This window comes from Chelonia mydas, chromosome 3, assembly GCF_015237465.2.
Source record: "Chelonia mydas isolate rCheMyd1 chromosome 3, rCheMyd1.pri.v2, whole genome shotgun sequence".
Lineage (NCBI taxonomy): Eukaryota > Metazoa > Chordata > Testudines > Cheloniidae > Chelonia > Chelonia mydas.
Genome location: NC_057851.1, coordinates 183,647,881 through 183,673,241, shown reverse-complemented (window position 1 = coordinate 183,673,241; position 25,361 = coordinate 183,647,881). Strand labels below are relative to the sequence as shown.

The window sequence follows — 25,361 nt, the reverse complement described above, 5'->3', positions numbered from 1 at the left end:
CCTTGATCCAGACTGTTGGCAGCCATATCACAGAACAAGATGTGTTAAGAAGAGAGAGAGACTATCAGATTAAAACAGTACTAGTCTTACACTGTATAGGCATATCTTGGATTAGACGTTGAAGATTAACATTACAGAAAGTGCATTCTCTGTCTCTTCTCTCTGACCCTTTAGGTCACTCACCACATCCCCTTTGGTTCTCCTTCCCCTAGTTCTGTTGTAGCATTTAAATTTCTTTGGTGTGCCTGGCTTTACTATAGCAGAAATTCCCCCACTGTCGAGAAAAAAGAAAGTGGTATTCCTATGGATCTGTCATGAAATTCATTCAAGTTTGTATTCAGCATTGTGGCTAAATAGTTTTTCTGTTTCATCTTTGCAACTTATCTCCAGTAAGGTTTCCACCCTTAAACGCTGGCTACCTTTTTCACTTGCCTTTGTGATCATGCTTGATATGTTTATTATCTTGGCATTTGATGTCACTCTGTAACCAGCTACGCCTTCTTTTCAAGATGCGGGATTTATGTAATTCAGTAATTCATTCTTAACATTACATTTACTCTATTAAAAATATGAATCATGGGCAGATTCATTGCTTTATTACATCAAGAAGAATCCGTAGTAGGAGCCTCTGGATGCAGACTCAGTTTGACTCCCTTCCAGGTGTGACACGAAGCTGAGTGTGAATGACTGGTGTGTATGTTGGAAAGTCCCAGTAGCTGTTGTTTGTGTGAGTGGTTTGAGTGGCTAGTATGTATGAGTGAGAGTGTCTGTGTGTGAGGAGAGGGCTAGGTGTTAAACAACTGGCATCTTTTTTACTGTCAACTAGTTAAGCTAATAGCTAATGCTGAGCGTGTTTAGAGAAAGAGAGAGAGAAGAGGAAGGAAGGAAAAAAGAATAAGACAGAGAAGGCAAGGCAAAGGAAGTATATCTTACAGTATATTAAGGACTGCATTTCCTGTCAGACAGATAAGATGTGCTGTTTCCAGAAAATTTAGCTAAGGCATCAATAAGTGATAGGAGTTAGAGACAGTCAGGGCCAAAACACACAATTTAAGAAATTGAATTAGACTGAGATCCTTATTTTTATAATATGCCCCCTATTTTTTATATTTTATCACACATTTTTTGTCATAAATAGGAAAGACAACATTTCACAATTATGCTACATTTGGTGGTTGCCTTTTTATATTTGTGAGGATACTAGAAGGGCCACCTTTCAGCAAGTCTGCAAAATGCACACACAATATTTGCAAGCGCATCAGTTTGTGTGTGCCAGAGTTGGCATTTTGAAGCACATCTGTTTGCATGCACAAATGGGTACACTTGCAGATTTCCTAAGTTCATTTCAGAGGCCTGCTGAAAATTTTTGGTCAAACAAAACAGACTCTCTTAATATCCGTAACTTTCCAGAAATACATTTCTATAAGAGAAGTGAATAATATTTTGAAAGCACTTTGGTAGGTATGAAAGACACTTAACATACATAATTATAATCTATGAATTCCTTTGTTACTGATGGAAAACTATGCTATGTGTACTATTTTGGGCCAGACTGTGGCTTTATGATACAGTCTGGGGAGCTGTCAGAGCCACATTACCACAGGTAGAGCTCCAAGTGTACATCTACAGGGGGATAAAAGCATGCGACACAGCTGTGGCTGACCCAGGTCAGCTGACGTGGGCTCGTCGGGCTCAGGCTGCTGGGGGCAAAAAATTGCTGTATAGACATTTGGGTTCAAGCTGGAGCCAGATGCCCAAGCCCTGCGAGCCCGAGTCAGCTGGCCCAGGCCAGCTATCGGTTTTTTATCCCTGTGCAGACAAACCTTGAGACACTCTGCTTGTAAGGAGTCACAGTGCCTCCCAGAGCACATGAATAGTGTATCTCTTGCAACAGTTTTAAAGAAGATGCAACAGGCATTCTCTCCTGCACCTCCACATAGTGCTGCTACTCAGTGAAGGAGATGGGGAAGGATGTGTGAGCCATTACTACTGCCTTTCTCCTTTGGATTGGCTAGCCATCTTGGGGCCACTATAGGGGTATGTCTACACTGCAGTCAGGAGGTATGATTGCAGCACATGTTAAGCATTTCCAAGCTAGCTTTGAGCAACCTAGCTCACCAAAATTAGCAGTGAAGCTGTAGCAGCTTAGGCTGTGGCATGGGCTAGCCACCTGAGTACAACCCTGCCTGGGACCTAGCTATGTACTCAGTGGCTAGCTCATGCTGTTACAGCTTCACTGCTAGTCTTAGCAAGCTAGCAAACCTACATGTGGTACAATCACAGTTCCCGACAGCAATGCAGACACCCTAGGAGAGAGCATGTCCTGCACTCAGGAGAATGTGGGGACTGCAGCTGTGCTTCAGACTTCTGGGGAGGGCCTGTTTGTGCTCATTCTGTCCCCCCATGCACATGCTCAAGGTGCAGGCACAACCTGGTTCATTATGTCTGTAAATCTAGAATATATAAACATATCTTAATGAAAGTCAGAATGTTTTGTAATTATGTATTTTGTTGTCTTTGTAAAAATGTACTTTGAGTTGATTTATTTTTGTAATTCATACTTTTTCCAGCTTCCCATGCACCTTACAAATGGGATTATTGGCCACATGATGATGTTCGAGCTGAATGCAGATTTGTTGGTCTAACTAATCTTGGAGCAACTTGTTACTTGGCATCCACTATTCAGCAGCTGTATATGATACCAGAGGCTAGACAAGCCATTTTTACTGCTAAGGTATGATTTCATGTTTTATTTTTAACGAGTGTTCCCTTTATAAACATGCATACTATGCTATTAATTATTTCATTATGATCAAATGATAATTTTTTTAGTGGCTAAGGTGGAAAGAGATGTGTTTTTTTCTAAATATTTGTAATACAAAATATGATAGTTCTCTAAAGCACAATTGTGATAAATCCCCACTCTTAAATCCATGCTGCTAGCATGCTACACCCATAGATTATTGTGAATTAAATTGACTTTTATGTAAATTGTATATAAACAGTCTATCATTCCTGTTTCTCTTACTTCTTTTTACTTATTTTTCCTTAAATTGTGAGCTCCATGGAGCAGATACTATCTTTCTCGAATGTTTGAAGAGTGCGCTACACAGAGTGGGTGCTAGCATAAATAAATATTTAAAAAATACTTTTAATAGATTAAAGTTGTGACCCTGTTGGTTGTAACAGGGAACATTGCATTCTGCTCCCTGAAGTTAATAGGATGTGGATGGCATCTATGGCTCTAACTTCTAGTTCCTTTCTGATCAGTGTTGATGAAGGACCTCCTCTGAGCCACTGTTGTCAGCTGCTATTTGGATGATTTAGTTGGGGATTGGTCCTGCTTTGAGCAGGGGGTTGGACTAGATGACCTCCTGAGGTCCCTTCCAACCCTGATATTCTGTGATTCCACCTAACCACAGTTCAGCCAGGATTGCCCTGCTGGAAACTGAGGAAGCTCCTTGGCCATTCACCAGAACACTAGTAATTAGAGGATAAGGCCTTTAAGATCTCCAGCCCATTACAGCACCATCCTGGAGTCACCCATTGGGAGCCATCTACCTTTATGTCATTACTGAATGAAAGAAGTAGTAGTTTCTAATTTAAGAATACTAGGGTTTTTTTGTTTTTATTTTAATGAAGACTGGATTCATACACTGGGATCCAGGGGCGTCTGGCTAACCTGAATTTTTAGAAAGTACTAACCATTCTGTAAACTACATTTATCAGAAAGTAATCTAGGTTTCCAGTGAAATAATGTGCTAAAATGCAGAAAATGAGGTTGTAGTACTTTAGGTTAAAAAAAAAAAAGGAATAGGTACACATGCACATTGTGTGTGCTTGCATGCATATACATGTAAATATATATGATCATTACGACTGTCATTTATACTAAAATAAAGTATCATTAAAATTTTTATTTATTTATTTATTTATTGGTAAAAAGAAATGCAATAATTGGGCTAATTGTTCTATAACTTTTCAGTGCTGGTTTTTGGGGAGATTTCTAAGCAAAAAAATTAGAAAAAGTTGTAATCCTATTTTATGTATCTTTTTTAGTATTCAGAGGACATGAAGCACAAGACCACTCTACTAGAACTTCAGAAAATGTTTACATATTTAATGGTATGTTCTGAGAAGCACTTAAAAGGGAGGAGGGGGTGGAAGGGAAGAAGAAGAAGAAAAAAAAATAACTATCTCTGTATGAGTATGTCTACGCCTGGAGCTTAGAGTGTAGTTTCCAGCTTGAGGACACAGACTTGTGCTAGCTCTCATTAAGCTAGTATGCTAAAAATAGAATGTAGCTATGGCAGCATGAGCTGCAGAATGGGCTAGCTTTCCTGAGTAGATGCCTAGGATCTTGCATGGTCATGTACTCGGGGCAGCTAGCCAGTTCCACAGATCACATTGCTGCAGTTATATTCTATTTTTAGCATGCTAGCTAACGCGAGTCTGTCTCCTCGAGCTGGGAATCTCACCCCCAGCTCCAAGTGTGAAAGTCCCCTATGTTTTTGTGAGTTTATGGATCATAAATGTATTTGTACCCAATATTATTAAATAGGCAGTAGAGAAAATTTGTATATTTAAATATTTGTATGTTTAAAGTTAAGAAAATTTTAACACTAAGAGCACAATTGTGGTACTAAACAACCTTGCATTAAAGCACAGTGCTGATGTATACCATCTAAGACGAGGCTCCTTGAAGCACTGTGCCTCAGCTCTAATGCGCGTGCTCTACATGTACCCTGTAGGGTTCTGAGGGTATGTCTACACTGAAATTAAATAGTTGCAGCTGGCCCGGGCTATGGGGCTGTATAATTATGGTGTAGATGTTTGGGCTTGGGTTGGAGCCTGGGACCCTCCTTCCTCATGTGATCCCAGAGGTTAAAGGTTACATGCTCCTAAATTGGCTCCTAAAAAGCAAGAAATATCCAATTAAGGCATTTTTTCTTTAACATACCTTTAACCATCACACATCATTTTTATCACTTTCACTGACAAAACTCTTTGCTATAATTAAATCCCCCAAACCTCCAACATACATAGTAACACCATATGCAACACATTCTTCACAATCACATTATATATAATGGAGATCCTTAACTCTGATAGATGTCTGTCAAACAATTTTGAACCAGTGAACTATATGATGTGTTTCAGAGTGGTAGCCGTGTTAATCTGTATCAGCAAAAAGAATGAGGAGTACTTGTGGTACCTTAGAGACTAACAAATTTATTTGGGCATAAGCTTTTGTGGGCTAAAATCCACTTCATCGGATGCATGCCGTGGAAAATACACCCATTTTTTCATGTTCTCTGTATATATATATCTTCCTACTGTATTTTTCACTACATGCATCCAATGAAGTGGGTTTTAGCCCATGAAAGCTTATGCCCAGATAAATTTGTTAGTCTCTAAGGTGCCACAAGTACTCCTCGTTCTTTCTATATGATAAGTTGTTTGCCCCTGGAGAAGAAAGACTGAGAATTAAACATTTCTCAAGATCAAGCTTTTAATATCTGCTATCTGACATATGCTTATCTAATACTGTATTTGGTATCTGAACAGATCCACAAAATGTGAATCATCAACTCTCTATTGAAATGCTTTTATTTTACTTTTAATAAGTATGTATTTGTAATATTAATGCTACACCTGTATTCTGCTAGTGATTTTGAAACAATTTGGTAGTTAATTTTTTCAGAAGCATTTAAATTTTCCTTTATCATATTATATTTTTATATTAACTGTATTCATGTTTTTATATACATTTTATTTTAAAGTTGGTTTTTTTCATATATAATTTTTGAGGTCTTTTCTCCCCCCAAAAGGAAAGTGAATGTAAGGCATACAATCCAAGGCCTTTCTGTAAAACCTACACCATGGATAAGCAACCACTTAACACTGGAGAGCAAAAAGACATGACAGAATTCTTCACTGATCTGATAACAAAAATTGAGGAAATGTCTCCAGAATTGGTGAGTTCTTAAAACATGCTACAAAAGGAGGCTCTTAAAGCTATAGATTTGCTCAAGTTTTGTTGACAGAATTCGTTCATTTATTCACAGAAAAATACAGTGAAAAGTTTATTTGGAGGGGTCATTACAAACAATGTTGTGTCTTTGGTAAGTATCACTTTCTTTCCTGCCCACTTCATTCCAAGATTAGAATATCCATTTTAATGTATCAGAATAATTTGTTGACTTTCTTTTACCACTTTTCTGTTTTGCTATTTTCATTGAGGACTGTGAGCATGTCAGTCAGACTGCTGAAGAGTTCTATACAGTGAGGTGCCAGGTGGCGGATATGAAGAATATTTATGTAAGTTCTGCCATGATGGCAGTTGTAATATAGATCATAACGTTTTAAGGAAATTAGCTCAGTCATGTAAAAGAGATTTCTTATTTTACTGTATTGCATATGCTGCTGCTTTCCACACCTGCACTTTAATTTGAGCACAACTCTGGGCTTTGTTATGACTCCATAATTTTGTAATATTGGGTGACAGCTGTTCCATTGCAGCAGGCCATCTGTGAATGGTCCCAGGAGCTGATTTAGAACCCTTCAAGGATCCTGGACTAGAAATTTTATTACTATAAAAAAGATCACTTCTTGTTCCCTGCTATGTTTTTTATGTTTTATATTCACATTTTAAGAGAAATGTGTCAAAATTCCAGGGTTAACTGCAGCTCTGCCTCCTGTGTGAGGTGCCCCATTGGGTCTTTGGCATTCAGCCATCGCCCCCCTATCAACAAGGACCCATGTCCCTCTCCTTCCCAACCAGGGATTTTATGTTTGCAGACCCCTTACAATTCACTATGTTTATCCCAGCAGGTCTGAACTTAATGCAGCACCTGCTATTCTCTCTCTCTGAAGAGACAAAGATAGTGTCTGCCAGTGACCAGAACAGTACATTTATTGTAGGGCAATAGCTTACAGAGAAAACATAGAATAAAACTATAAGCAGTCTACACAAATGCTAAGCTTACCAGATGTCACCCATCTTCCACCTGGAGACTGTGGCAGTTTTCAGTCCTTCAAATCCTTCCAGCAGGGTTTTGCTGTCTTAATTACAAAGTCATGTCATTTTTTTGACGCCAAGTGAGCATCTGATTCAGTTCAGCCTCCCCATTTATACCAAAAAGCTTTTCTTAGGGCATGTCTACTCTAGAAATGTAATTCGACCTACGTTAGGTCGACTTACAACCACCTCAATAATTACTGCAGTGGTTCATGTCCACACTGCCCTTCTTCTGGTGGTGGTGTGCATCCTCACCAGGACTGCTTCCACAGATTGAAAAGGGGCAGTGTGGGGGGCTGATAGCCCAGGCTCTGAGCAACACACGCAGCTCCCGACCAGCAGCCTGACTGCCCTCTCAGCTCTCCAGTCCCCTCAGGTCTTGGCTCCCCGTTCCCTGCCACCAAGAGCTTGGCTGCCCCAAGCTCTCGGTTCCCCACCCAGCTGCTAGCTCTATGCTTGGAGTCCAAGTGGCTCCTGGGCTCCCTGGCTCCTCCCCTTTTCCACCACCACCACCACCCCCTGCAGGAAGCCGGGAGCCTCTGGGCAGCTGCCAGGCTGCACCCTCCCTGCTTCTAGCCAGGCTGCACCGTGGGCTCCCCAGAGCCTTTTGGCTCTCTGCAGGGAGCCCGAGTGCTGCCCAGAGGCTCTCTGCAGGGAGCCTGGGTGCTGCCTGGGAGCCACCCGGACTAAGGGTGTGGAGGTCCCCACCAGGAGCCCCAGGGAGACGAGTGCCAGGTGGGGGTGTGGGCAGCACCAGGGCTCCCTGCGGGGAGCCAGGAGCCTTGGGGCAGCAGCCAAGCAGGGAGTCCAAGCAGCAGCTGGGCTGGGAGCGGGGGCAGCCTGGCTGGGAGCCCTGGATCAGCCAGGCTCTAGCCGGAGCCCCTCACTTGCTTCAGAGACAGCCCGGAATATAATTCCCAGCTCACAAAGATTCAGATAACCTTTGCAGATACAAAAGTTTGACTGGGGCAGTTTGACACATCTCAGTACAGTAGTGTTTTGCAGTTCCCATACTTCCAAGATCTTGCATTTGTTGCAAAAGGTTTTTGTAGTTTTAAATGTCAAAACTGATGAATGTATTAAGTGCTTTTGTTCATTTCATTTCTTATATTCTATATTGAACTATGTTTTAAGCCAAAATCGCATGTTTGAGTATTGTCCATACAAGTCCCCACTCCTGTAGAGTGGGTCTGTGCAGAGCAACAAAGCTCAGAGGAAAGCTTGGACCTTGAGGGGCAGGGGTACATGTTGCACCCGGAGCTAGAAGGAACCAGTGATGTGATGGGTTTCTTCATCTCTAGATTGTTGACCATCTTGTCTGTTTTTTCCTGTAGTAGGATAGTTAGTGTTGTTAATAGTTACTAGGATAGGTTTAATACTGTTTGTTTAAAAAAAGAAAATAATTTTCTTAGTTGGGAACTACTTTGGATCCGTCATCCTTACAGGAAGAGGGGTTCCTGGAAGAAAACAAAAAGGACTAAATTTAAAGAATGCCTACTTCACAGTTTATTTCCTAGTCTCTTTGTCACAATCCAACCTGGAGTCCACAGAACCCACGCCGAGCATTTCCTCATCGGTTCGCAGTGCTCTGGTGCCGACGGTGAGCGAGCTGGTGCCGGGGAAGGACCCTAAGGACTCACAGCTCCGCTCATAAGAAACTCTTCTGTCTGGCACCATTCTCAGTCCCCGGTGCCACAGAAGAAGAAAAGGCTAGAAAAGGGTCGCTCTCCCCATCTAAAGACCAAGAGACCTGCGGCATCGAAGCACATCTCGAGCCAGCCCTCCTCGTCTCTCCAGCCCTCCAGGGTCTGGTTGATTCCTGCCCCATCTGGGGTTCAGTTGAGTCTGAACCCTCAACGGTCCCTGGACCGCCAAGGTGATCACTTCTAGCTCCCCTTGACACCGGAGGCATTCGAGGTAGCCAAGGACCTTATATGGCTCTCAGCGCCATCCTCCCCGCAGAGGAGAGACAAGTCACTGGTGACTGCATGGCCCCAGTTCCAATCAAGGAGCAAAGCAGCGATGATGGCGCGCCGATCCCCATCTCCGGCGCACCTCTCCCTGGCACGGCCCACCCATGCAGGGGAGCCACACTGATCCCCGACCTCTCAGCACTGCTCTCCAGCAGCCTAGAGTACTGCTCCTCCATGGTCGTCCTACTCGGAGACCTTGAAGTCGGAGTCGGAATCCTATTTCTCCTATAGGACCAGGAGCCGGTGGTCCAGATCCTGCCGCAACCACCAGCACTACCTAGCACCGTGGCCTCTGCAGTGGCAGCCTTCGACACAGTGGCCCTTTTGGACACCCTGAGCGCATCACCAGGGACAGGTCCAGGGCCTGGGCCCAAGGTCCAGGTCGGTGTCCTCGGCATCCTTCGTCCCCCCGCCAGCACCACCGTTGTCACCTGGGACCGACCCTCCCATCAGCGGCACTGCTGGCGGCTGCAGCATCGGTACCACCAGCGTCGACGATATCGGCACTGCCAGAACCAACAACTTTGGCACCGCCTGCCTCAGCAGCAATATTTCTGCCCCCAGCTGCCCTGGCACCGCATGCTTCGGACCTAGGAGCTCAGCAATACCATGTGTCGCGGGACCCACAGGGCGCTGAAGGGAGTGAGCAGGGCCCGCTGCCAGGCCTCTCCTCCTCATCCTCCCCAGATGAAGCTGTGGCAGGGACGTCGACGGCCCCAGCTCTGTAGGATAACAGGGTCCTTCAGCAGCTGTTACGTGGTGTTGCCCAGAACCTGGGCACACAGGCGGAGGAGGTCGTGGAGGACTCTGACCCTGTTGTCGACATCCTCTCACCCTCTGGTCCCTCTCTAATCCCCTTGCCCTTAATAAGGACGATTACTGAGACAACAAAAACCCTATGGCACACCCCTGCATCTCTGGCCCCTACAGCCAAGAGGAATGAGAGGCGGTACTTTGTCCCTTCTCAAAGATATGAGTATTTATACATACTCCTAGCCCCCTATCCCCCCCCCGACTCCCTGATGGTTGATGCAGCCAATCAGCGAGAGTGCTAGGGCTACCAGGGACCCGCCCCTAAGAGCAGGGAGGCAAAAAGACTTGATCTTTTTGGCAGGAAGGTCTATTCCACCAGGGGAATACAGCTCTGCATTGCAAATCAACAGGCCATAGTGAGCAGATATTCACACAACGCCTATGCTGCGATGGCAAAGTTTGCTGCACTACTGCCGCAGGACTCTCATGCAGAGTTCTTGGCATTGGTGGAGGGGGGAAAGCTGGTTTCCCAAGATTCCCTACAGCTGAACTAGAGGCAGCAAATGCAGCCTCACATGCTATGGCCATGGGGGTTGTAATGAGGAGGGGTTCCTGGTTGCAGGTCTCTGGTCTGCCCCATGAGGTTCAGCAAACAATCCAGGACCTCCCCTTCAAGGGTTCAGCCCTCTTTTCCGATAAGACGGATAAAAGACTCCATAGTCTGAAAGACCCACCAGCCACTCAACGGAGGCATTTCTGGCCACAACCTCCCTCTAGGTTCTACCAACCTCAAAACTGCCAGGACACTCCTTGTAGGAGAAATAGGATCGGTAGAAGGAGGCAGCATCCCTCCTCAGGCCAGGGCTCGGGCCAGACCAAGCCATTGCCTGGCCCCAGACCAGCCTTTTGAGGGTGCAGACGAGGATGGCGCACCAGTACTGGAACTGCATCCAATCTTTCTTACCTTTTGTCCCGAGTGTCCCCTTTCTGGTCCCATATCACCTTGGACCGCTGGGTGCTCTGCACGGTAGAGAGGGGATATTCCATTAAATTCGGTGCCTTCCCACCCTTCCACCCCCCTCACCCATCCCTCTTTAGGGACCCCTCTCACGAGTAACTTCTTATACAGGAAGTGCACTCACTCCTCTCAGTAGGGGCAGTGGAAGAGGTTCCTCAGGAGCAAAGTGGCAAGGGTTTGTTTTCCCAGTATTTCCTAATACCGAAAGCCAAGAGTGGCCTCAGGCCCATCCTGGACCTATGGGAACTCAACAAGTTCATCAAGAAACTCAGGTTCCGCATGGTCTCTTTGGCCTCCATTATCCCCTCATTGGATCCAGGAGACTGGTATGCCGCCCTCGACTTGAAGGACACGTACTTTCACATAGCGATAATTCTACCTCATAGAAGATACCTCAGGCCAGGACATACGTCCCAGAAGCCAGGTTTCAGTCACTGGGCAACATCATATGGGGCCTCAGGCAGTTCCCCACCACTACAGCAAGGAATTGCCTGGAGCTTCTGGGGCACATGGCCGCTTGTACCTACGTAGTACAGCATGCCACACTCAGGCTTCGTCCACTCCAGTCATGGTTAACGTCAGTATATCAACCAGCTCGGGACCCTTTGGACAGTATCATAGCCCTGCCTTGCCCGATACTAGGCTCCCTCCTGTGGTGGCTCGACCCACAGGTAGTATGTGCGGGGGTACCCTTCACCAGCCTCCAACCATCCTTCTCATTAACGACAGATGCGTCAGATCTGGGATGGGGGCACATTTGGGAGACCTCAGGACCAAAGGCCTCTGGTCTCAGGCGGACCTTGCTCTACATATCAGTGTCAGAGAATTGAGAGCGGTGCACCTAGCGTGCCAGGCTTTCAGAGTCCGTGTATCAGGAAGATGTGTATAAGTCCTCATGGAGAACACCACGGAAGTGTTTTATATCAACAAACAACGGGATGTGTGCTCCTCTCTCCTTTGCCAGGAAGCCCTCATGCTGTGGGACTTCTGTGTAGAGCACTCGATACACCTGCGGGTATCATACCTCCCTGGGATACAGAACGAGCTGGCAGACAGTCTCAGCAGGTCTTTTCACGGCCACGAGTGGTCCCTCCAGCCTGACATAGTGAGCTCAATCTTCCAACACTGGGGCTTTCCCCAGATAGACCCCAACGCAACAGGAATTGTCAACTATTCTGTTCCTTCCTGAATCACAGCCCAGACTGCATTCCTACTTCTGTGGAGAGGCTGCCTCCTATACTTGTTCCCTCTAGTTTCTGTCATTCACAAGGTGCTCCTCAAGATCTGCAGGGACCGAGCCCTAGTGATATTGGTAGCTCTGGCCTAGCCACGCCAGCACTGGTACACATCGCTCCTGGAAATGTCCATGGTAACTCTGGTCACCCTACCACTCATTCTGGACCTGATCACACAGGATCACGGCCGCCTCCGGTATCCAAACCTCGAGTCGCTCCACCTCACAGAGTGGAAGCTTTATGGCTGAATGCTGTGGAGCTGTCCTACGCTGATCAAGTCAGACAAGTTCTCCTTGGCGGTAGAAAGCCCTCCACAAGGGCGATGTACCTGGCCAAGTGGAAGAGGTTCTCCATCTGGTCAGAGCAGCACCATCAATCTCCGATGCTTGCCTTGGTGCCATTTATACTGGACTGCCTCCTCTATCTTAAGCAATAGGCACTGTCCATATCCTCAATAAGAGTTCACTTGGCAGCTATTTCCGCCTTCCATTCAGGCACAGACGGCTACTCAGTCTTTGCAAATCCAATGATCAGCTGTTTCCTTAAAGGTCTTAACAGACTATACCCGCAAGTACGACAGCCTACCTGGCTTGCGATCTCAATCTAGTCCTTTCCAGACTTATGTGACCACCATTTTAACGACTGGCGATGTGCTTCCTGCTTTATCTCTCTTACAAGATGGCGTTTCTTCCCTATCTTCCTTCAGTGACCCTTCTCACAGGAGGTTTTTACAAACAGAAGTGACTTGTTGCTCTTAACAGGAGCTGTAGAAGTAGTCACACAGGAATAAAGGGGAAATGGATGGTACTCCCAATATTGTCCCATTCCGAAGAAGAAAGAGGGTCTTCATCCCATTCTCAATCTGAGGAAACTCAACAGATACATATGCCACCTCATATTCAGGATGGTAACACTTGCCTCCACTTGATTCCAATGCTCCAAGCGCAGGACTGACCTACAAGATGTGTACTTCCACATTGCCATTCATGTGGCCCACAGGAAGTATCTGAGATTCACGGCCAGGCCAGATCACTACCAATGCAAAGTTCTACCCTCCAGACTCTCCGTAGCACCAAGAGTATTACAATGGTGGCAGCAAACCTCAGGAAACAAGGGAAACATGTCTACCCACATCTAGACGATTGTCTGAACTGAGGGTTCATCCTCATGTAGCAGTAGTACAACAGGCATTATCTCAGTTGGGACTCCTGGTGAATTATGAATAATTGTCTCTCATATGATAGAATGCCTAGCAGCTCTACTTGACTCTCAAGCAGTATGAGCTTGCTTACCAAATGACAGATTTTAACCTATTCACTCCCACATATTCAAATTACTGGCAAAACTGTTGACCACAGTGCATGCCTGTCTAGCCCTGGCTCCATCTTGAATGCTGCTGGTGGACACATCAGGGAGGGGTGGGGAGACTCATTTGGGTCACTTCCAGGTACAAAGGCTTTGGTCCTCAGTCAACCTTAAACTCCATATGAACCTCTTAGAGCTAAAGTGGTAAGACTGGACTGTATAGCTTTCCGACATGCTCCACAGGACTTGGTAATGCAGATCATGATGGACAACACACTGGCAATGCACTACATCAACAAATCAGGCAGCATCTCTTCCCATTTATGTCAGGAGGCCATCGAACTCTGGAAATGGTCCCGGCTACATGAGGTGACCTCAGTGGCCCCTCACATTGTTGCCAATGTTGGTGTTACTATGATTTTAAGAGAATGAACAGAATATTCAGGTGGACTGAAACTATAAAAGGGAGGGGTGAACAAACACCGCAAGGGACCTCTCCTCTCTCTCCCTGTCCATCTCTTTTGAGAAGCCAAAAGAAGCAGCCTTTGGACTCTGGGTGACGGGTCCTGACCTAGAGGTTGGTCAGTAAGACTGCTGGAAGCATGTGGTGAGAAACTTTGCTTGACTCTAATATAGTTTGTTACGTTAGGCACTAGAAAGCGTTTGATCTTTTTTCTTGTAACCGTTTCTGACTTTTATGCCTCATTGCTTGTATTCCCTTAAAATCCATCTCTTTGTAGTTAATAAACTAGTTTCATTGTTTTATCTAATCCAGTGTGTTTAAGTTGAAATGTCTGGGCAACTCCATTTAAGGTGGCAAGTGGCTGTATATTATTCCCTTAAAAGAATAATGATCTTAATATATTTGGACTGTCCAGGAGAAGGCTGGGCAGTACAAGGCATACATTTCTGGGGGGAAATCCAGGACTGGAAGTGTGTTGGGTCACCCTGCAATATAACCAAGGCTGGTGAGAGCCAGGGTGTAACAAACACATCTGGAAGTGATCTGCATGCTGGCAAGCTGTTTTTGCCATAAACCATTAATATGAGCAAAGCTCCTTTACAGAAGTGCAAGGTCTATCAGTACATGCAGAATAAAGTGGAAGACCTCTCATTTGAAGGGCTGGATATCTTCTTAATTTTTGCATGTTAAGTGTTAATTGATTTATTGTATGATCTCCAATTAAAGATTTTAGGTCAAAAGGAAAATGGTAGATACGCTAATGATGATGAAATCAGCCATTTGGTTTTGTTTTTTCCTTTCTTTGACACTTGTGTATGTGCTGATAGTTAACAAAGTAAAACACTAATGCATTTTGAGAAGAAGTCTGACTCAATGGTCAGAGTGTTAGACTGGAATTTGGGACACCCAGGTTCAATTTCCTGCTCCACCACAAACTTTTTATGTGACCATGGGCAAATCATTTAGGTATATCTGCACTGCGATAAAAAGTGTCGAGTCTCAGAGCCCGGATCAGTTAACTTGGGCTAGCGGGACTAAATATAGGAGCATAGAAGTTCGGGCTTGGGCTGGAGCTCAGCCTCTGAAACCTTGCAAGAAAGGAGGGTCTCAGAGCCCAGACTCAGATCAAGCCCAGACTGTTTACATTTTTAGCCTCTCAGCCTTAACCCTCTGAGTACGAGTCAGTTGGCCCAGGTTCTGAGACTCAGCACTGTGGGTTTTTTACAGCAGTGTAGACATACCCTTAGTCTCTCTTTGCTTCAATTCACCATTTGCCAAATACAGATAATAGTACTTCCTTACCTCACAGGATTGTTTTGGGTGTAAATATATTGAAATATGGCGAAGAGCTCAGATACCACACTAATGTGTGCTATATATGTAGCTGATATAAACAGATTAAGTACCTAAGATAGATCTGAGCTGTGAAAGCACTTATTTATTTTTCTTGTTCATTGTACACAGGAATCTCTTGATGAAGTAACTATTAAAGATACCTTGGAGGGTGACAACATGTATACCTGCTCTCACTGTGGGAAGAAAGTGCGGGCTGAAAAAAGGTATAATTGTGAATAAACAAACGTTATTAGCATTTCTTTCTAACTATGAGTTCCATTAATTTCTGTTCGTAGTTTCCATCAAGTGAGAGTAGTAGTCCAAAAATAATCTAAAATCATGATAATTATTTAATATTTGAATAACAATAATACTGGAGACCCAAACAGGATCCTAGCCCCACTGTCTAAAGCACTGTACAAACATATAAAGCTGTGATCCCTATCCCAAAGAGCTTACAATATAAAAATATAGTGACCTACATAAAACATTTTAGGAAAAGGTCACCTACTCCATAATATCTGCCTTTCTAAAATCGTAACCTCAGCGCGCTCGTTTTTCATCATAATCCTCACTGTTCCTTTTGTAGAAACAAATCTCAGTGTATTTTGAACTCATTTACTGTATATGTTTTTGATCAGTCAACTTTGTTGGAAGTTTATTCCATATTTTCATTACTCTTTACACAAAGTGATTGGGTTCTTTAATCTTGATTTCTGCTTTTAAAATTGTTCTGTAGCTTTTGGAACTCTTTAAAATATATAAAGATAGCATGTGTGTTATCTGTGTCCTCTTATTTTATTTTTAAAAACTTCACCTGATATTGGAAGCCTCACAGTTGTTTTTTCAGTGATTATAAGTGGCACAGGAGAAAGGTTCCTTACTGTAAATCTTATAAATATGTTCAGGAGTCTAAAGATTTTAGTACAGATTATGTTCTGCGTTGAAATATGTCTGCAAGAAAGAGTTTTGCACATAGATATGAGTGGTGATGGCAGTGTAGTTAGCAGATGTTGATGCCAGGGTCTGCAAAAAAACCAGAGGCTTTGAATCTAATAAGTCTACCATTTTTTATTTTTGCAAGTAAAGAAAGGGCCTAGTCTTTATTAATGACTATCCAGGTTGAAAAATTCAGATTATAGATTTCAGCCATGTGTGATTGGAATGAGGAAAAAATAGACTTACACTATTGGGAACGTGTTCTCTCCCCTTCCCCCCCCCCACCCCATCATCTTTTTATAATTCAAAAATACTGATATGATTTATTTAAAAAATGAAAAAAATCCTTGGACTGAGACTAAGCATGGGCATTTTTCATCAGAAAAGATTATTTTTTTCAGATTGTAAACGGAGTGTGAAACACCACACAAAACAGGATCATTATTCTTTATAAGACGTCCCTGATGTAATCTTCACTGTAGGGAGTGCTGTTATGTGCTTACTGTAATAAAGGCTGTTTTAAATCAGTCTTCTATTCAATACCATAATGTAATCCCTGTTACATGACATCTGATGACAAGATTTTTTATAAAATTTGACTAACTGATACTGTGTAAGGGATTGTGGTTGCTGATTTTTAAATTTTAGGTGACGATTTCTAACATGAACTGGAAATGAATGACAGGAGAGAAAGTTTTGAGAGACTTTGTGGCAGTATTATCTAAGCAATTCAGTTTTCTTAAATATTAATTCCTTGCATCTTTAGGGCATGTTTTAAGAAATTGCCTCGCATCTTAAGTTTCAACACTATGAGATACACATTTAATATGGTCACTATGATGAAGGAGAAAGTCAACACACACTTCTCATTCCCTTTACGTTTGGATATGACACCTTACACAGAAGATTTTCTCATGGGAAAGAATGACAGAAAAGAAGGTAATTGATTTTGCTTTGTCCCTATAGTTTTTCGACAACCGAACAGTGCTGAAAATTCGACCTTTTGAAAATTTTTGTCTAGTAGTGTAATATAGTGTCAGTTAAACTGCATAGCCAGCTGGCCATGGGCATATGGTAAAATTCATGGAAATTAAGCTCTAAAAAGTCCTGGAATAGTAATATTTCTTAGCAATACACACAAATCCAAATAGTTAATAATTCTAAACACATCTTTCATGTAATTAATCCCACATCTTTCTGTCTTCTCCTTCATGTGAGGTTAAAAAGCAACTAAAGGCTTATGAAGCCTATATTTTTATTTGTTTACAAACAAATTGTAATTTATTATATTTAATATCCAGTGACTGCTAAATAATTTTCTTTGTAAATACAGCACAATAACCAATATAAATTATTGATAAAACTATTTTTATAATGAATTAAAAATTCCTGGCTTGTTATGTATAGTTTGTTGTTGATTTGTTTTATATTTGCAGGATAATATGGTGGCCAAATTCTTGAACTTTATAAAATGGTCCACCAGTAAGGAGCATACATAACTGCAAAAGCATTACTGTGTATGCTTGTATTCTGGGTCAGAAGCAACCCCAGAAGAATAGTGACCCGTGCTCCACCTGTTGGGTGTGGGCTTTCTGGCTGCTACCTATTGCAGTGCCTAGAAGATATATGCTGTTTGTCAGTGTATTTGGCAAGAAGTATTTATTGTAAGTTATCTGTATTAATTCTAGTGTTGTGAAGGTTAAAGGAATAACTTGCTAAATATTGTATTAAATTATTTAAGGTTTTAAGGACGACAGTGAATATTTAAAAGAAACTGAAAGTTACGAGTACGATTTGATAGGCGTGACCGTTCATACAGGAACAGCAGATGGTGGTCACTACTACAGTTTTATCAGAGATATAGTCAATCCCCATGCTTACAAAAACAACAAATGGTGAGTTGTTAAGTGTTTAATAATTCTTGTTTGTGATGTATTTGTATTGTGATGTATTGAAAAATTCTTAAGATGACAATGTCATCTATTTCAAACAGAGTACTTTAACTCCCTTGCTTGAACTGTCCTGTTAAGTGATTGCAAATATATTTATTTATCAATTTATCTTCTTCCAGTCAACAAACATTTTCTCCTGGTTTTGGTGGGGCCTTTAAAAGAGGGTGAGCATTGGGTGGATTGATCAGAAAGTAGCTATTTAAAATCCACTGTATGTTCTCTATTAAACTATAAAAGTTTAAAGATAGGTCAGATTTGCCTACATTTCTTGCTTGTGTTACATCAGTTTTGTAAAGTTTATTGGCTTTGCCGTGACAATAGTGCAGACCACCACATGCTATTGATCCTGTTTGCATGTGTTTAGCACAAGATGTTCCAGATGCAGATCATAAGATTGTAAAGAATCAGTGTACATGCTTGTGTAATAACTTTGATGTATGCAAGACATATATGAAGCAGAACAAAATCATTACTCTTTACACTGTGGGCTTTCTTATGCTAATTAATATTGCAGTAAAATGTATTATTAGCAGTTCAATGCACATTAACAACTTTGGTAAAATGACTGGGTTTCTGTATGTCAGAGAGATGCCAACTGCTTTGGAAGAGAATGTTTACATTTTCTTTTGTAAAGCAGATTCAGAAAAAAAACCCAACTTGTTTCCATTATGATTATAATTATTCTTTGTCCTTCAATTTTGTCCTTTTTGTTTTCAGTTTTTAGCTATCAATTTTCATGGCGGCGCTTAACTTTTCATTTTGCTTTTCTTTAAATCTATTTAACTCTACATCTGGGAAATTCTCAGTTACAGATACAGTTACCAAAATCTGTCCTTACTGTTCTTTTACATGCAAAATATTGTTTTGTCTCATCTGGAATTTACAAATTTGCTAGTGTTTTCCAATCTGTTAAATTTTTTCAGTGCTCAACACTTATCAGATGTAATTATCAGTGGTATGTCTGAAAATTTTGTAGCCTTTATTTTTTCTATCCCCAGTAGAAAAGGGAAAGGGAGGGAGGCAGTTTCTCTAGCAGAGGTCTTCAGCAGAGACTTCCTCTTGTAACCGTCATTGTGTCCATTTTAGCTGAACATCACATTCATATTGTAATGTTCTTTAATGGGGCTACTTTTGGAAAAACCTTGTATCAATCTCCTTGCTTAGTGGTGTTGGATTTTAAGAGTCTGGCATTGCCCTTTTCTTCTCAATTTTTTGTGACTTCTCTTGTTGATCATGTTTCAGAGGAAGGAAAGATGTCCTCTGACTTAGAAAAATAAATTTTGCTCCCTTCCTAAAACATTAAAGATCTAGATCCATCTATCCATCCAGGGTTCCTTTGGCTTTCAGTAGTCTAAATAATAATGTGCTGGACTCCCTCAAGCTGTCCACTAAGATCCTCAGCTCCTCTGAATTTGTTTGCTGAGCATTATGAAATTTGTCCATGAAGGTGGGGTATCTTGTTCCACCTCTGTAAAATAGTATTTCCCTTAACAAGGAATAGCATTTTTGTGAGAAACAGTGGATTCAACCCCCCTCTAATTTGTCAGGCAACAAATTTATATTTTCAGAAAAAAGGACTAGGTCCTCTTCATTGGGAAAAAGTCAGTCCTTTGCAGTCAGATGTTCCTTCAGCTGTCTAAGTCTAGTTGTGGTATTTTGGGAGTGTGCCCAAGCCTTCCTTCTCTGCCCCTAAGAATGGGTACAAAGGTTTTGGGCAATCAACCTTTTCCCTCCACAGACTTGTTTTTTTTTTTTTCCTTGAGGGGTGGAATCTATGATTTTCTATTCATTCTAGTGGAAAGCCATCTCTCTGAATAATAAGTCCTTTTTCTCATGAGGGAAGGTGCTCATGTCATTTTCTTGGCTACTGATTGACAAATAACAAATTAGCTGGTCAATGTGAATGTAATTTTGCCTTTACTTTCTCATAGTTTTATCTTTCACGTATAAATGTCATTCTTTTGATGTAGATGTTTGATATTCTTCGTCTACTGCAAGAGAGGTAACAGACAACTGATTCAAAAGTTTAATCTTTTATAGGTATCTTTTCAATGATGCTGAAGTAAAACCGTTTGATTCTGCTCAGCTTGCTTCTGAATGTTTTGGTGGAGAAATGACTGTAAGTTGTAGCCTTTACCTCAAGACTTCTTCCCACCCCCCACCCCCCTTTTTTTTTATTACAATCTCAGAAGGTAGTACTGGACAATAGCCCTGCCCTGAGGATTCAGTCACTCGGGTTCCATAGTGCTCTGCCTTGCCCTCATACCCCTCCAGTTCAACATCTATATGAAGCTGCTAAGGGAGTTTAATTGAGAGAGTTGTGGTAGGGACAAGAAGACTGCACAGCCTGAGTCTGTTTATTTTCAGGCCATGGTGCAAAGTCTGTTTGGTTCCCAAACTTTCCCTGAGAGAGAGTGGGTTACCTGGAGTGTAAGTTGATGAAGGGGGAAGTTCTTTTGGTGAATTGGGAATTTTTTGGGTAGAATGCAGAGCCAAATTAGTTTTTTGTATGTGTTTAAAAAAAAGTCTATTAGTGAAATAGCTGTACATTAGCTTTATAAATACAGGTGCATTTTGCCCAAATAAACAGTTGCATAGCAATTGATATCCTTTATAACTCGTGTATATTATTATTCACATTACATTAGTTTCCTAATCTGTACAATAGTGATAACTTCTTTTAAAGCGTTTGAGATCCTTGACTGAGAAGCACTAATAAGTATAAAACATATTAATATTAATGCTTCAGGAACCACCAGTAGCTGCCAGAAAATGTAGTTCTTCAGACTACTGGCCGGAAAGAATTGGCAAATCAGGCACACACCCATCCCTAAACAATTGTTTAATGTTTGTGTATTCAGACCTATGCCTTGTATAGTTTTTCTTTCTGTCAGAGAAGGGAGTTTCATGGATTTAAAATAAATATTAAAAGCCAATTACTTTACAAGACTGTACCAGCTTCTTGTCTTGACTTTTGAATCTGCCGTATGAATCAGCCTTTTGTCAGCAGTGTGAATGTTTTTACATACCTTTAGTACAAAGCACTGTTAAACCAATTGCAAACATTCACAGTGTATAAAAAGCCTATGGCCATGTGTTTTCCTGATTTGCATGATTAATAACAGCTTATTACAACAATTCTATGAACAAGCTAAAAAATTCCACCTGGTAAAGTTGCCATGCCAAAGTACAACACAAAATTGATTCCATGCAGAAGATCTGCAAAACATCTGCAGACTCCAAAAAAAGAGGATATGGTCTGGAGAAATATGAGAGGAGACAGAGTCAAAATACTGCATATGCCACCTTGGAAAATGAAAGTAAGCTACTACAAAAAACTAAAAATTATTTAACGATGAGCAAGGAATATAATTGATGGCAGACCCTGCATGGAGGGCATAAAGTGGAGATGCCTCCTTGCATACTGAGACCAGAACCATCCACAATGAGGCCATAATAACTAGCTTGTAATGAATATTTTCAGTAACCCATGTTCTCTTTTTGACAGACCAAGACATATGATTCTGTCACTGATAAATTTATGGACTTCTCCTTTGAAAAGGTACCCTTTTCCCCTTTCATTTGCTAAGTAAATATATTTTTAAATTTATGACCTAAGTAATCTCTCTGTAGAGCAAAAGTTATACAGATTTCTTTTTCCCTTAAAGACACATAGCGCGTACATGCTGTTTTATAAAAGGATGGAACCAGAGGAAGAAAATGGCAAAGACTACAAGTTTGATGTTTCATCAGAGTTGCTGGAGGTACAAGTTGGTTTGTTTTAACACCAATGTAAAAATATAGTAAGAAATCCTATCCCAATCAGTGGGATCTGAGTAAATATAGAAAATAAAATTTGATTTTAAATATTAAGATAATTGAAAGGCTTGCCATCTTTCATAGAACATTTTGTAATGTAACATCACTCTTTACATTGCTAAAATTAACATTGTGTCAGTGTTTCCATTATAATCCACTACTTTCCAGAGTTTGTAACCCAGCAGTAAAAATTAACTAAAACTTGGTCTCGTAACCTTTAAAAAAAAAAAAAAAAAAAAGGAAGGTTGATTTTTTGTAAGTTCCATTTTATTTAAATAAAAAATAGCAATGCTGACAACAAGACAAAAAGTGTAAAATGGATATTAAATTATATAAAATACTGAAATTCACTGATATTTTTAAAGTGAAAAGAATATGTAATTGAGAGCTGGCAGCATAATCATCAAAGAAAGCACAATAAAGAAGATGGTCCATTATACGTATAAGGCATAACACAGACTAAGTTGTGCAGTTGTTGTGACATAATTTAGCTGAGTGTCTTGTTCTGTAGTAAGGCCCCAGGCCAAAAATCAACTGTCTCCAGCACACCAGAAGTGCAGTTATATTACAACACACTATTTGAAATAGTCATAACTAGTGTACTCCAAAAAGGAAAGAGTTTGGTTTATTTAAAAAAAAACAAAGAAACCTCAAAGTCCATTTCTGTTTTATTGTACTTACAAGTGGGCTGCAAGAAAAATAGTTAAACATTTATAATAAATTATTTCTGTGAGATGAGAAAATCTTTCACTTGAGCTAATATGCTTCAGAGATCTTAAACAGAAAGAATGGTTTCAGTGTAAAACAGGCTATAATATCTGAGGGCCTTCTATATCCTGTCAATTTTTAATGCATTTAAGCAACTACAGAATGGAAAATTATAGCGGGAATTCTGACTTGAGCAGTTTTTCTCTTGATCATATAGACTAGACCAGAGCTGTCCAGCCTGTGCCTGGGAACCACCTGTGGCCTTCAAGGCTCTAAATTGTAGCCTTTGATCGCAAAATGCATTAAGAAGATTTGTATTGATTACAAATTGAAAGCTTGTATCTTGGGATTATGGCCTGTGATTGTTAAACTGAAGTGTTTGAATCAGCCCTGTTGCTGTGGGGAGAAGATGAGGCAATGCCTCTACTGTAGCTCTAACATGACAGACAGTGTTCTGAGTAACTGCAGCTGCTAAAGCGCTCATTCACTAGTTGCCTGTTTTGTTGCAGAGGGGAAATGAGAGAGTAGTTCTTTCCTGCAGACTTGTGAGCAGAATAGGAACTCAACTGGCTCTGCTTGACCTGGGGAAGCGCCTAGCAGAGGATGTGAGAGGAAGAGAAGAGAAGCTGAGAATCAGTCACCCATTGCATCTCCCTTATTTTATGGCACATAAAAGCACTGAGGGGTGCTCTAACTTGTCAGCTGGCTACCAAGGGACTTGGCTGTTGAGGGACTATGTGCCAGCAGGAAATAGTTGGAACACATCATGCACTTGCCTCATATCCTCCACGTCTCTTAACCACCTACTCCATGCACATACTTTGCAAAAAATTGCAGGGAAAGAGGCATAGGAGCTGAACATGTCAACCCTGTGCCTGTTAGAGATGCATCTCTGTCTGTGCCAGTGGTATCCCTAATAGGGAATTTGCATTTGATTGGGGTTTTTTTGTTTGTTTTTGTTTTTTTAACTCCTCTTCTGCCACCGGAGTGGCCCTAGAGAACAAAAAAGAGCAGGGAATCTGTCCTAATGTACTGATTTGTGGCCACTTTTATGTTTTGGCTCTCAGTGAATGAACACTGAAAAACAATGAAAACAATGAAAAAGTTGGGCATCACTGGTCTAGTCCTTAGCCAGCCAATCAGATTATGCTTTCAGTCCTGCCCAATTGAAAAATAATCCGTAGAAGACTTCAGCAAAGAGTTAAAGTTTCAAATCATTCATATTGGAAAAAAAATTGTGCAAACCAATTTGGTCAAAAACAAAATTTCAATCAAGGAGATCTGACACAAAATGTTGTTTTGGCCCAAATTCTGCCTTCAGGGTTTTATCAAAAGTTCATTGAAGTCAACATAAGTCTTTCCATTAATTTCAATGGGCCAAGCCCATATTCCTTAGTTGCACCCAGGCAACCCCATTGACATGACTTCTAATGTTTATTTGTTGGCTTTAATGGGGTTGCATGACTTCAGTGGGAGATGCTTGGTGCTTAGCATTTTTGAAAATCGTGCCACTAATTTAGACACCTAAATATGGACTGAGAAGCCTAGTATTAGGTACTTATTTTTTAAAATCTTGGACAAGTAAGCAAGTATGTGGAAAGGTGTTCGTGTGTGTGTGGAAGGGAGGGGAGATTGGGAACTGTCGTCTGCCGTAGTAGAAATAAAACATTGAACCTATATTTTAAACTAAAATTGAGAGACAAGATTGGGTTTTTTAGTCAACCAATGTTAATTTTATTTTTTAAATGACACAAACTTTAATGAAGTAAACTGTTTTCTTGTATCTGATGTTAGTATTTTTTCTTCAGTGGATATGGCATGATAACATGCAGTTTCTTCAAGACAAGAACATTTTTGAACATACATATTTTGGGTAAGTTTTGCTTTAAATACATATTATTCTGAGATGTTTTTACTCAATCCAGATTTTTAAAATTTATTTTAATTAACAAAATATATTACTGACTCTAGGTTTATGTGGCAGTTGTGTAGTAGCATTCCAAGCACATTACCAGATCCAAAAGCAGTCTCCCTAATGACAGCAAAGGTAAAGTATCTTAACATCATAAAACATTTCTTCTAAACGGAATATGTTTAAATGATAATTCTGGACACTGATTAATTGTATAACATTTTCTTGCAGTTAAGCACTTCCTTTGTTCTGGAGACATTTATCCATTCAAAAGAAAAGGTCTGTTGGTTTGCTTATAAATTCATAATAAGTAGTTGTGTGAATTCAATGAAATTTGCCTGTCCCTCTGTGCTTTTATGTAAAAGGATGTGGTTTTGAGTCAAACATATACAGTAGTCACTACAAAGAATGTGTACAGTTTCAGATTTCATAGTGACCCTCAAATGAAAAGCATAAAAATGGGTTTGTGCCTCTTTGCTTCTTTCTGCTGTAAATTTAAGGCTTGAAAAATTGTGCGTGGTAGGGATGGGGAGTGATGGGCTGGGTTGGGTTGGTTTTTTTCCTTAGAAATGTCAGGACTGACAAATCTTGTATTCACTTTTTGGTGGAACAATTATTGTATGATTCAGAGATGTGAATTAGAATCTTTTTTAGGCTCTAATCAAAGGGGCAGGGTGTTGAATCCTTAATAAAGAGAGCTGTGCTTGTAAGTGTTTCAGTTAAATAGATATTCACATAAACACAAAACAAAGAGTTTCAATCAGGCTGAATAAAAATCCTTTCAACTCTCCGTTGATTTACTTTCTTTGTATCTGTGATGTCAATTCTTCAGTCATCCAGGTTAGTCAAGACCTGTATTTCTAATATAAAAACAAGCAAGGGAAAAAAGAGTCAAAAGAAAATTTCAGACCTTTTCATACAGTATATA

General features: G+C 41.1%; 1 protein-coding gene across 7 annotated transcripts in view; it reads left to right on the top strand.

Moving 5' to 3' along the window:
- USP34 (ubiquitin specific peptidase 34) overlaps positions 1-25,361 on the top strand; it is a 270,160-nt gene that overhangs the window by 195,166 nt on the left and 49,633 nt on the right. For all 7 annotated transcript variants that reach the window (XM_037895996.2, XM_037895995.2, XM_043543902.1 and 4 more), the window contains 14 exons: positions 2,571-2,734; positions 4,060-4,125; positions 5,832-5,978; positions 6,069-6,125; positions 6,244-6,321; positions 15,233-15,327; positions 16,809-16,981; positions 17,784-17,937; positions 20,035-20,113; positions 21,503-21,556; positions 21,663-21,758; positions 24,330-24,394; positions 24,493-24,568; positions 24,665-24,712. In XM_037895996.2, the coding sequence (XP_037751924.1) occupies positions 2,571-2,734; positions 4,060-4,125; positions 5,832-5,978; positions 6,069-6,125; positions 6,244-6,321; positions 15,233-15,327; positions 16,809-16,981; positions 17,784-17,937; positions 20,035-20,113; positions 21,503-21,556; positions 21,663-21,758; positions 24,330-24,394; positions 24,493-24,568; positions 24,665-24,712 (1,352 nt within the window). The remainder of the gene's footprint in view (positions 1-2,570; positions 2,735-4,059; positions 4,126-5,831; positions 5,979-6,068; positions 6,126-6,243; positions 6,322-15,232; positions 15,328-16,808; positions 16,982-17,783; positions 17,938-20,034; positions 20,114-21,502; positions 21,557-21,662; positions 21,759-24,329; positions 24,395-24,492; positions 24,569-24,664; positions 24,713-25,361) is intronic.